The following is a 12,906-nucleotide window of genomic DNA, read 5'->3' on the forward strand; positions in this document are numbered from 1 at the left end:
TCGACACCGAATCTTAAGGCTGCCTTTATCAGCTGATTTTGCTCTTTGTATTCGCAATGGTCCGCCTCTGTGGTGTAGCAGTTAGTGTGATTAGCTGTCATCCCCGGGGGCCCGAGTCCGATTCCCGGCTCTGTCACAAAATTTGAAAAATGGTACGAGGGCTGGAAAGGGGTTCACTCAGCCTCGGGAGGTCAAATGAATAGAGGGGGTTCGATTTCCACCTCAGCCATACTCGAAGTGGTTTTCCCCCGTTTCCCACTTCTCCCCCCAGGCAAATGGCGGGATGGTACGTAACTTAAGGCCATGGCCGATTCCTTTCCTCTTCCGTGCCTGTCCCTTCCAATCTTCCCATCCCTCCACAAGGACCCTGTTCAGCATAGCAGGTAAGGCCACCTGGGCGAGGTACTGGTCCTTCTTCCCAGTTTCATCCCCGACCCAATGTCTCACGCTCCAGGACACTGTCCTTGAGGCGCTAGATGTGGGACCCCTCGGCGAGTCCGAGGGAAAAATCAACCCCGGAGGGCAAACGGATTAACTAAGAAAGTAAGGTTATGCAATGATTATTAATTATATTATATTACAAAGTCACCTCCGTACGGGCCATGAAGGCCCTTGGAGGAGTGAAAGGTAAAAGCTTCCACCATTGTTAACCGCAGCACGTGATGGGGTGGGGTGGTTAGCTCTACGCCCGGCCGCCTTTACCCCCCAGGAATTAATCTGGTACTCATTTTTGGTGTAGGCCGAGTGAACCTCAGGGCCATATGCACCTCAATTATATTATATTATCAGTGATAATCTGATGTCAAAATTACATATTTACGACAAAGCAAAACATGAATCCCAGAGAGCTTGTGTTGTTTTCAATCACTATTGCTGTGAACTCAAAACTTGCTTGTACGAATACAACATGTCACCTTATGAGTATGGTAATAACTAGTACCGCGAATTATTTGCCTTTTTCATGCGCACGCTTTCGTTCTACTCAAAACCGTACTCTTCAGCACGAAAATGAACTAGATCACTGCTGCCAACCCTCACGAAACGCGGGATGCAAGCCAGAGGCCCATCTTACTTCACCTTTGCAGTCTGAATCTAAATTCCTGGTCTCAAATGTTACGTTTCATCATAATTATTCTTTTTCGTCTTCAAATATACATAATAGGAGGAACAAGGTCATGAATTATAATTTAAACGCATTATCTGCAACCATGGAGATTTCTTTTTACAATCTGCTTTACGTCGCAATGACACAGATAGATCTTATGGCGACGATGGGATAAGAAAGGGCTGGGAGTGGAAAAGAAGCGATCGTGGCCTTAATTAAGGCACAGCCCCTAGCATTTGTCTGGTGTGAAAATGGGAAACCATGGAAAACCATCTTCAGGGCCGTTGACAGTGGGGTTTGTGAGGACACCTTTACCGCTACGGATTCTGCCTAGCTTAAAGCCTCTTCTCGCACCCTTCGCCCCTCTGCAAGCATAAGTTTTAAAATCCGTTTCGCTCTCTGGGGAGGACACCTTCCAAACGCCCTATAAGAACCGCCGTTATTGATTTTCAGTCCAAAAGTGTTCGCCTCCGTGGCGTAACGGTTAGTGTTATTAGCCGTCCTCGGGGGCCCAGGTTCGATTCCCGGTAGTACTAGAATTTTTTTTTTTGTTTGCAAGTTGCTTTACGTCGCGCCGACACAGATAGATCTTACGGCGACGATGGACAGGAAAGGTTTAGGAGTGAGAAGGAAACGTCCGTGGCCTTATTAAGGTACAGCCCCAGCATTTGCCTGGTGTGAAAATGGGAAACCACGGAAAACCATCTTCAGGGCTGCCGACAATGGGGCTCGAACCCACTATCTCCCGAATACTGGATACTGGCCGCACTTAAGCGACTGCAGCTATCGAGCTCGGTGCTAGAAATTTAAGAATGACAGGAGGGCTGGTAAATGGTTGAAATTGTACAAACAGCTCACCTCCACTGGGGGTGTGCCTGAAAAGAGCTGCACCACCTCGGTATGAGGGCACGAGTTTTGTCCGACTCGTTGGCTGAATGGCCTTCGGTTCAGAAGGTCCTGGATTCGATTCCCGGCCGGGTCTGGGATTTTAAGCTTCATTGGTTGATTCCAATGGCCCGGGGGCGGGATGTTTGTGCTATTCCCAACATCCCTGCAACTCACACACCACAATAACACGCAGTTACCTACACATGGCAGATGCCGCCCACCCTCATCGGAGGGTGTGCCTTACAAGGGCTGCACTCGGCTAGAGATAGCCACACAAAATTATTAGCCCAAAGGTTCGATAAACTGCTACTAATGTACTGTAGTACCTTATAGGGCTTATTATCACAATTATATGATGTCCGCCTCTGTGGTGTAGTGGTTAGCGTGATCAGCTGCCACCCCCCGGAGGCCCGGGTTCGATTCCCGGGTCTGCCACGAAATTTGAAAAGCGGTACGAGGGCTGGAACGGGGTTCACTCAGCCTCGGGAGGTGAACTGAATAGCCATCCTCGAAATGGTTTGCCGTTGTTTCCCACTTCTCCTCCAGGCAAATACCGAGTTGGTACATAACTTAAGGCCACAGCCGCTTATTTCCCTCTTCCTCGTCTATCCCTTACAATCTCCCCAACCCCCTCCCCATAAGGCCCCTGTTCAGCATAGTAGGTGCGGCTCCCTGGGCTAGATACAGGTCCTCCTCCCCAGTTGTATCCCTCGGCGCAAAGTCTCACGCTCCAAGACACTACCCTTGAGGCGGTAATGGTGGGATCCTTCGCTTATTCCGAGGGAAAAATCAACCCTGGAGGGTGAACGGATTAAGCAAGAAAGAAGAATTATACTGATAAGTAACGGTTAATCAGAAAGAAAGAAAGAACGAAAGAGAAGGAAAGAAACAGCGTCTGATCAGATCGATTACGTATTAAGTATAATGTTATTCTCAATTGATCACTTTGGCGGGTAAATAATTTGACAGAGAACAGAGCCTTAAGTTTTACATGGAATCCGAATCATGAAGAATTAAAAAAATCTCACATGCATTAGCTGGTTTTCGAACAGCAGCCACACTGGTGACAAGCCAGAGATAAATGCTCTTAGTTATCACGTCACCGTAGGCAAACAAAAATTAAAACATGGCGTAATGATCAATCACTAAATGAACATATGGGGAAGAACATCTGATTTTAGGCAATTTGTCAATTTGGAATTCGACACTTGTCGGACTGCACAGTCTCTGGGTTTGGAAGCCTGGTCGCTAAGCTGGGATATGCTGACATCTTAAGTGTCCCCTAAACACTGAGAGACAAGCGTCTAAATGTGCCTCCTGCACCATCGACATCTTTATTAGACTGAAGACCATTCAACTGGACCTAAATACAATCAAACATCGTACATAAAACCGCATTTTTCTTAAAATATAGACCTATCATCAAAATTTCAACAGAATATAGATGTATACGAATCCATACATCCACATTCCTTATGGACTAAATGATTGAGCTTTCACGGTCGAATCATTAAATGACATCAACAAAGAACTCCCCTTCAACAGTCTCAAATGATACCAGTATCGAAACAGATTCACATGCACAGCTTCAGTCCATCTGTTCAGACGTAGCCTTCTCTCGACACTACGGTACCCTACTGCTACTGTTCATATCGACAGGAAGTTTTTTTTTTCTTTTTCTTTTTGCTACCATTTTCACGTCGCGATCAGTAAGATTAGGAAAGGGACGTGACTACGAAGGTACATCCCCAGCATTTTGCTTGGTGTGAAAACGGGGAAACCACGGAAAACCATATTTAGGCCTACCGATGGTAAGATATGAACCCACCATCTCCCGAATGCAAGCTCACAGTTACGTTGCTTGTACCAAGTAGCCAACTTGCTCGGTATTTCCTATCTGTTCACAACAACAATTTCAAAATAATTCTTTGAAAACAAACTTTTCACTGAGCATAAACATTGAAAGAAATCATCTCCACACAATGCTTCTATTGCCATGACAAGTACTAAGCATTAATACTTTTTTGGACAATTTTCCGCAGACATTTATACAAGACTTAAAATTAAATATTTCATCGTAAACAGTATGTTAAAAATAGACTTCCAGGTTACGTACGGGTACAAGATACTTCTCACAGCGAATCTACCGACTATGAAAAAGAAAAAAGAAGGTAATATGTTTTATAAGTCAATGAGTCTGGCACAACGTAAGCTCTTAAGCTGTCAACACAATGCATTGTATTCCATTGACGAATGAATAGCTTACACTGTGCCACGCATTATACAACAAGAAAAGAGTGACACAATATCCATTTATCAAAGAGAACTCTTCACAAGCGATGAAGAATCCAGAGAAAGTTATAAATAATTACTTCAATACAATACACCATACGTGAGTACATAACTTGCATTTACTATTTACGTTTTCGACCTAGATTGAAAGTGAGTATAAATTACTAATAATTTGTAAATGGTGGTCCACTCACTATCGTAAATAGCATTCTGTGTAAAATTTTACCCTGAACATACATTTTTAAGAATGCATTTGCTATTGTTTACGGTAAATTGTGGGTCCATTTACAATACCAAGATTGTATATAAAGGGCAATATATTGTTTTTACAACTGGCTTTAAGTCGCACCGACACAGATAGGTCTTATGGCGACGATGGGAGAGGAAAGGCCTAGGAGTGGGAAGAAAGCGGCCGTGGTAAGGTACAGCCCCAGCATTTGCCTGGCATGAAAATGGAAAACTATATTCAGGGCTGCCGACAGTGGGATTCGACCCACTATTTCCCGGATGCAAGCTCACAGCTGCGCGCCCCTAACCGCACAGCCAACTCGCCCGGTAAGAGCAATAGAACTGTAGTTGTGACACTGATATAGTAGTTATCAAAATATAAAGTACACTCTTTAGAACAGCTCATAATAATTTCAACTAATTATCCATTGATTATTTCTAAACGGAAACAAGTACCCATGGAATCAGGAGAGAAGTGAGTTCGAATCCCACCATCGACCATTCTAAGAATTGTTTTTCTACTTCATAAAAATGTTTGGTTGGCAGATTCTTTCGATATTCTTCCCTAACCTCTGTTGCCAGCAAATACATGTGGCGGAAGACACCACAATAATGCAAGTAATCAAGGAAAGTGGCACACATATTAAATAACGCACATGGTAAAATTCAGCATACTGTCCCATTGCCTTGGGAAGTAAAAACACAAAATATAGCAGAACACTGAGAAAATAATTAGTAACTTATTACACCAGAAACGCCCCAAAAAGCTGCACATTAATTGTAACTGGGTCTGACAGCACTGTCATTAGCCCTTGATCATTCATTAATTTCTGGTATTGATGACCAGTTAAATATGCAAATTGTACTTGAAATATCTCTAAATAATTCCAGCAGTTAAAAAGGCCATTCTTTAATAACCCCAAGGAGTTAATTTCACTGTATTCAATAAGCTTGGCTTACATCTGAATATGAATTCAGGATAAAATAATTGTCAATGATGATAAAGCACTCATAGTCTCAGCCCTTACATTAATAAAAAGCAAAAATAGATGGAATCTATACATACTAAATATAATAAATTAAATTATAAGGGGTTGTCAATTCCCTTTGAAGGAAAAATATTTGAAATGAAGATTACAAGGTTCTATTTAAACAAACAGGTGACAAACTAACGTAAATATGACATTATCCATCATTACCATCGAATAATGCAATACATAAAAAATCGTATCCCGTTTGAAATGTATTCAATATTTCAAAAGTTTTCAGGATAGAAAGGCAATAAAATATTGTATAAATCCGTTTCTTTATTATATCGCGATTATCTAATGCCCAAAAATCGAATATATGTTTAGATATTATTTTGCTAACTTTTTAACGAAATAAAATAAAACATTTTAAAATATTAATTGACAAAAAGAAATGTCTCGGAACTTGGGAAAGGAAACAACAGATTGAATAAATAACTGAATACACTGCAGTTCAATTATATTAATTTTTATTCACGTTTTTGATTACGATAGTTTTTAAAAAAATGAACAGCCTTTTGGTAGCACTGACTATATGTACACTTACAAAAGAAACGATACTGGAAGAAATACAGATAATAAAACACAAGTACATAGTCCTTATCTGAAACGTCTTTAGCTTGCTTGCTAATGCGAGTGCGTTGACATGCATGATGCATCTCTCAAGAGTCCATAACATTATAACAGTGATTCTCACGTATTAAATTAGCATAACTTAAAAATATATAAGACAAGATATTGTGCCGACTAGTGTTAACATAAAAAATACTCTTTCTCTCTCAAAAGTTTACACACACGTCTACAATGATATGTAGGGGTCTTCACCTGCACACTGAAAAAAATTCCAGACATTTTTATGACGAAAAACCTTTGGCTGCAATTCAAGTACATTTAATATGACAATACGAAGCAAGAAAAAAATATTGTCAAACTATTATAATACCCCACTAATGAATATTTCATCTAATCAAATCTTAGGAGTGGATTTAGTGGCATGTCGAGGTGCCCAGCAAACTCTGTTCTATCTTATTAAGATAAATGGTACCTCGTATTTCTTCTGAACTAAATTAATGAATCGCATATTTCTTTAAACTACAATAGAATATTGAGTTTATATGGTCTGCAATTGTAATAATAATAATAATAATAATAATAATGAGCTTATTCAAGTCAAAATTAGTATGGACACCTCGACTTAACCAAATCCATGCTAAAAAAATTAAGATGTATTAATATCTGGGAGGGGGGGGGGGCGGAAGTGATTAGGCCTAACTTTTATGCTCTACACAAGAAATTTAATTTTGTCTACATCCTTATAAGTTTTTGCATATTTATCTTTTCTGTGAAATCTCTTCCAACTATATCACAAAGTTATTACTAAAATCAAAGAGTTTTTCTAATTTCTTTACTTGAATGCCAATTTTGAAATAAAGCATGAATTAAAATTTTAAATATTTATACAAAACTTAAATTGTTTAACCATAGAAAAAAATATGAATTTATATCTGCAAACGTCATTATTATAATTTTCAGTTAGAGCATTTCAACCAATGACATAATTTATAATTTTTCCATTATTTACTTAAATAAACATCAGCTATAACAATTCGAATAGAAACAGAAAACAAAATCAGTTCTAGTCAGTGCATTTAATATTTAATAAAATTTATTTTGTTTCTCAACTCTTTCAACTGAACTGAGGCACAAGGTATTTTGAAACGGAAAAGCCTCTATCTTTTCAACGTATAAACTGCATGAACTATGAGACATGTTATTAAAATAGCTGCTGTACACAAGAATTTGATATCATCAGCGATGATCTTCAACATAATTTACCTACAGGCGGTGTGTATTTGGGTGGAAATACAAATACGTTAAACTCTAAGGAACTTTCTCCTATTAAACAAAATAGTACACTAAATGTCTTGAAATGTAATTTTAAAAGTCTTATTTTTTGGTAACATACTGCTCAAGACACGAACAAAAGAATAAATAAGTCTATACATACGAGAAGAGAACTTAATGGACAGAAGGAAAGAGTGAATTATGTATGTACAAAGGTTATTTAACTGTACACGAATACCTTTTTACAGCTAGCAAGTCTCGCATTTAACAAATTAAATAACATATTTACTACAATCAGTTTAATGCAGTCTGACGTTTAAAGTCATCATAGTTTTACCTCAAGTTAAAAAACAATGAATACTTAAATTTTCGATTATTAAGTACACATGGGCCTACCTTTTAATCCTTCAAAGGAGTCGGTTGTCACACAATATTTGTTTTTTAACACACAATTACCACGTTGTTAAGAGCTGCGAGAAGTGAAGTACCATCACTTTCAATTCTTTCAAAAATTCACTTCAACACGCATTATATTTTTAAAAAACGTTATCACAAGTTAGAATTACACACGAACTGCACTACACAAAGTAAGTTCTGCCGTTTGCTGCCTGCGGTAAAACGCCGTTGCTGGATGGAAGGCTCGTCATTCTGCAGGTCGCCGGTGATGGGTAGTTCAGGTCCGTAGCTTCTCCGTTGACATGAGGATGACCATCTTGTATCGTGCTGTACAGATGATTATTGCTGGTAGTCAGATCTTTTGAAGGAGTCCGTAGATTATTTCTGTGATGTTGGTGGTAATGTTGGTGGGTTTGAGGAGGTAAAGGCTGCTGTTGCCTCGAGTCTATTGCCACGTAACTGTGTTTATGGCGGTCTAAGGCAGCAGAGTAGTCATAATGTTGACTACCCGTAGTGGTGGAAGAATTTTCTTCCTCTTCTTCCTCGTGATCTGTCGTTCTTTGGGAAGAATTTTCCGACACGTAAGTGGACTGGGTCGGAGTGGGAGTGGGTAGCGGTGCGGAGGGTTGCTGTGGGTGTGTAGGTGCCATGGCAGCGTATTTGCACCAGGCATCTAAGGAACTAGGAGCTGCAGTGTACCTGGCACTCACAGGTTTAGCTGTAGTCTTTGTATCTAATTTCTTCAAATCATTAACAGCAACTGTAGCTGCTGCTGACTTGGTGTTACGCTTCTTTTTCTTCTTTACTTGAGCGATATCCGGCATGGAGTACCGCAATTTCTCCCAAAACCTTTTACTTCCCCAAGATATGCTTGTACAAGTCTGTAATAACAGATGTAAATCAGGATCAAGATTAAGTGTCCTAATATCAGTCGTCAATAAAAATAGAATTTTATTTCGTCGGACTGTTAATCGGCTTTGTTCCAGAGCTGCTTGCAATGCTGCTCTGAACTCAGGTTTATTCCATTCATTCTGTATGAAGCTTAATGATAATACGATAATCATTCGTCTTGATGCATCAGTAGCTCCCAGGACACTGTCGGCCAAGTACGAAGCTCCAGTTATGAGATGCAAGTCGCGGTAATGAAGGCACATTGAATATCCACTTTGTTCCAGTTCAGAAGCTATAACACGACTCACAAAGTCATCATCTTTGAGACTGTACACCATGTAGGCGTCATAGAGACGGTCACGGTCATCGTCAAGGTCATTGGCCTGAGCTGCGTCCCAGAAGATTCGAACACCATAGCGAGAGTGAGCCCACAAGCGAACATCATGGCGGAAGATGAAAACCAGAGCGCTAAGCACAAACAGGATGAGAACTACAGCCAGAGAAGCGGCTAGCAGTGGAACATAATTACCACTGAGAGCGTTATTAAAGAAAGGGTTCTTCTGAACTACAGATGTAGCAACTGCGTTATTGTTGGCATCCTTGGGGCACTTACGAATAGCTTCGCCTAAATTCTCTTTCACACCGTTACTGTACGTACAAGATAATTTATTAGGATCTGTTATGGTCACTGTGTCCTTAGTCTCTCGAACCCAAGACTCAAACCGAGTGAGAGCTTCACATTCACACGTCCAAGAATTACCATCCAAGGTCACCCGAGACAACGTTCTAGAAGAAGCCGAGAGCTGCCAGGGAGAGAAGTTGACAATTTTATTTTCATCTAGGCGTAAAACTTCTAAAGACGTCATAGCAGAGAAGGTCGTATTTCCTAAATGAGTAATTTGATTGTGATCCAAATACAGTTCATTTAAATTCTCTAACTGATCGAACTCGAAACCTCTCAATTCTTGCAATTTATTGTTCTCTAAATGAAGTACTCGCAATGAAGAGACGCCATTAAACGTTCGGTTGTGGATCGTAGCAATGTTACTAGAGTTCAGATAAAGCACCTCAAGTTTCTTCTTACCAATAAACACGTGACTACCTAATTCTCCAAGTTTATTGCCATCTAAGTAGATCTCAGTCGCGTCCATAGGAATTTTTGCGGGCACGGTAGTGTACCCACTGTTAGAACAGTCAACTACGTTGGCGGTCCATGTGTGGTCATGGTAACACGTACAGTTCTCGGGACATGTCATTTCACAATCACAAGCATCGAAGTCACAACAATGACACAGGGCGAAGCAATGGAAATCATAGGGGCAGAGGAACTGAGAGGGTTTGAGGTCCAGCAGAGGTCTCTTGCTGCCATCTCTGGAGTGAGCGAGGCTGCACATAACAGTGTCCAGGTCCAATACACGAGGGTATTGACGTAAATGAGATAACTGATTAATGCGTTGTAGCCACTCCATTGTACAGTCACAGTGAAATGGGTTGCCGCCGACATAAAACTGTGGCAGCTCTTTCTCTACAGGCACTTGTTGAAGACGCAACGCTGCCAAATCTAAACTTTGAATTTGATTTGCATAAAGTACCACACGAGATAAATTTCCTTTCTTAAAAAATGTATTAGGACGCACTCTGGTGATCATGTTATCGTTCAAGAAAACACTTTCCACACTATCAGGTAGGGAAGACTCGCTAACTTCAATCAGTCTATTAAAACTCACATCCAGCATTTCAATTTGCAATTCATTTCGGGTATCATACTTATTCCCAAGATCGGCAACCAAATTTTTGTGCATGTCTAACCATCGTAAAGAGCGTGGGAGTAAGGCATAGTCGAACCACTGGATGGCGTTGTCAGAGATGTTGAGCCAGATGAGGCCGGGCAAGTTATTGAAGATGCCCGTGATGTCAGCCAACTTGTTGCCGTCCAGTCGCAGCGCGCGCAGTGTAGGGTTCGTCCCAAACGCGCCGGCTTCCACGTGCTGGATTTTGTTACACGCTACGTTCAAAACTTGAAGAGACGGCAACGTCGAGAAGGAATCCCTCGTTAGGTTGACTATGACATTGTCAATCAATCTCAAGCCATACAACTGGTCGAGGCCTTCAAACGACGAGTTAACAATCTTGGAAATACTGTTCTCACCTAGGTCTAACGTCTTCAAGAAACGTAACTGACCGATACCATCAGGAACTTCTAACAACGAATTAGCATTCAAACCAAGGTCTTGAAGATTAGTACAGTTCTCAAACGCGCGAGGATGGATAGCTTTTATATTGTTATTATCTAAGTATAGCTGATTTAACACGTACAGTCCTGTAAAATGATATGGTTCGATTTGCACTAGATTATTATGAGACAATGTTAACGCATGAAGATTACTTAGTGTCGTAAATGCGCCTTCTGTAATTATATCTATGTCGTTATACTCCAGGTTCAGCATCTGAAGACTATACAGGTCCTGAAATACATGAGCATCCACACGAGTAATACTGTTATGGGATAGATTAAGTACAATCAATCGGATTAAACCTGAGAATGTGTCTCTATTCACATAATTATTGGTCAGTTCATTGTAGGATAAATCGAGCACTTGCAACTGGTCTAGACCCTCTAACAAGCCCGGGGCGAGGACACTAATAGAATTGTTTTGAACATATATTTCCTTAAGTTCGCGCGTACTTTGAAACAGTTCCGGTGGCATTGCAACCAGCTGGTTACTCGATAAGTTAAACACTTGCAGAGCCCCAAGACCAACCAAGGCTCTGTCAGCTAAAGATGTCAGAGAATTATCTTGCAGATAAAGTTTTTGTAGCGATCTTAAACTCGATAAACCATTATCCGGCATCATAATGATATCATTATTGGATAAATCTAACACTTCTAAACCAACATTACACGATTTTCCAGGTGCAGTCGGTCCATTACCCCAATCTGAAAAGCCTAGCTCAGTTACGTCTTGAAGTCGATTACTGCTGAGATTTAAGGATGCTAAGCTATAGAGGGGACAAAACAATTCTTGCGGGAGGGCCCATATATTATTATCAGCGAGATCAAGGCTTCTTAATTCACTCAGACCACGAAAACTGTCAGTATGAAACTCCATCGTCATAGCGGACCAGTCTGTGTTGTGTGTTCGCAAAGACAAATGTCTTAGTTCTCGAGAAGATGCCAACACTCCAGACGGAACGTACCGAATCTTACAATACTCTATCCTTAAGTCACGTAACCTTTTCAGTTGTGCTAAAAAACTTCCACCATTCTGATTACTACCTGAACTTTCAAGCGTACTCTCGAAGAAAAGTACATCACTGCAAACCAAACGTAACGCAGTAATACGGTCAACAGCTGCTGAAGTTAGGTTATTAAGTAAACTGTCCGTACCACCAATAGTTCGTAAACGACAAGCTAGCACAAGTGAGGAATCATCTTCTTCGCTTTCTACCGTATCATCAAGATCAGCAAATCTCTGCCACTCACAGTCCTTCAAGTTGTCCTCGTGTCGGCTCGTAATACTTCGACACTGCGCAACCGTGGTCAACGAACTCAGTGTCACAACACAAATCCACCACTTAGCAGCAATAGCCATAGTGTTTCCTGAATAAATAATTATGTTAACTTTCAGGAAAATACGCAGTTGCTAAAAACTACTGCGTCACATTATAAACACCACAACAACATATACATCCTTGGTCCATCGCAACTCTTCTTAAAACACACACACAAAATAAACATTCTGTCTGTTATTTCACTATCACAGATAACGTTCACTTCAGTAACTATACTGTACTTCACCTTATTTCAAAATTTACAGTCCGTTCAAAGATACGTTTTTATTCGCGATTTACTGCCGCGCGCGCTCACGTAAGTTGTGGAGAACATTCTCCTCGCATTACTTCCTGCCTCGAACACATCGAGACGGAGACTGAAATAATACCGCCTTCGTCCGCGGGACTTATCCTTCAAACATTCCCTTTTTCCCCACTCCTCTCTCATCTAGTCATGAGCTCCCCTCCATCCCTCCCGCCAAACCCCAGTTCCCCGCCAGCCCGCCAACCTCCTCACTAGCGCTACAACCAACTCACTCACACAGCTGAAAAACTCTTCGTGGTTATCTGACTTCCTCCCCACCCATCGTAGTGCGCTGAGCTCGAACGGCCTGTTTCCGTCATCGGTCGACAGATGTCAGCACGAGTTGAGACACAGGTGGAGCAGGCTTAGGGGCGGGA

At 41.0% G+C, this 12,906-nt stretch overlaps 1 protein-coding gene across 1 annotated transcript; it reads right to left on the reverse strand.

Annotated features, from left to right (window-relative positions):
- Positions 1–6,019: 6,019 nt before the first annotated feature.
- On the reverse strand, positions 6,020–12,558 carry LOC136858479 (toll-like receptor 6). Its single transcript, XM_067138047.2, has one exon. It carries the CDS (start codon positions 12,264–12,266, stop codon positions 7,965–7,967), a length of 4,302 nt encoding a protein of 1,433 aa, XP_066994148.2. The 5' UTR covers positions 12,267–12,558; the 3' UTR covers positions 6,020–7,964.
- Between the last annotated feature and the right edge of the window lie 348 nt (positions 12,559–12,906).

The sequence above is a fragment of the Anabrus simplex genome, chromosome 1, assembly GCF_040414725.1.
Source record: "Anabrus simplex isolate iqAnaSimp1 chromosome 1, ASM4041472v1, whole genome shotgun sequence".
Classification (NCBI taxonomy): domain Eukaryota; kingdom Metazoa; phylum Arthropoda; class Insecta; order Orthoptera; family Tettigoniidae; genus Anabrus; species Anabrus simplex.

What these genes read in the sequence shown, in the direction of transcription:
- LOC136858479 (XM_067138047.2), bottom strand. Translation starts at nt 12,266, where the DNA reads ATGGCTATTGCTGCTAAGTGGTGGATTTGTGTTGTGACACTGAGTTCG.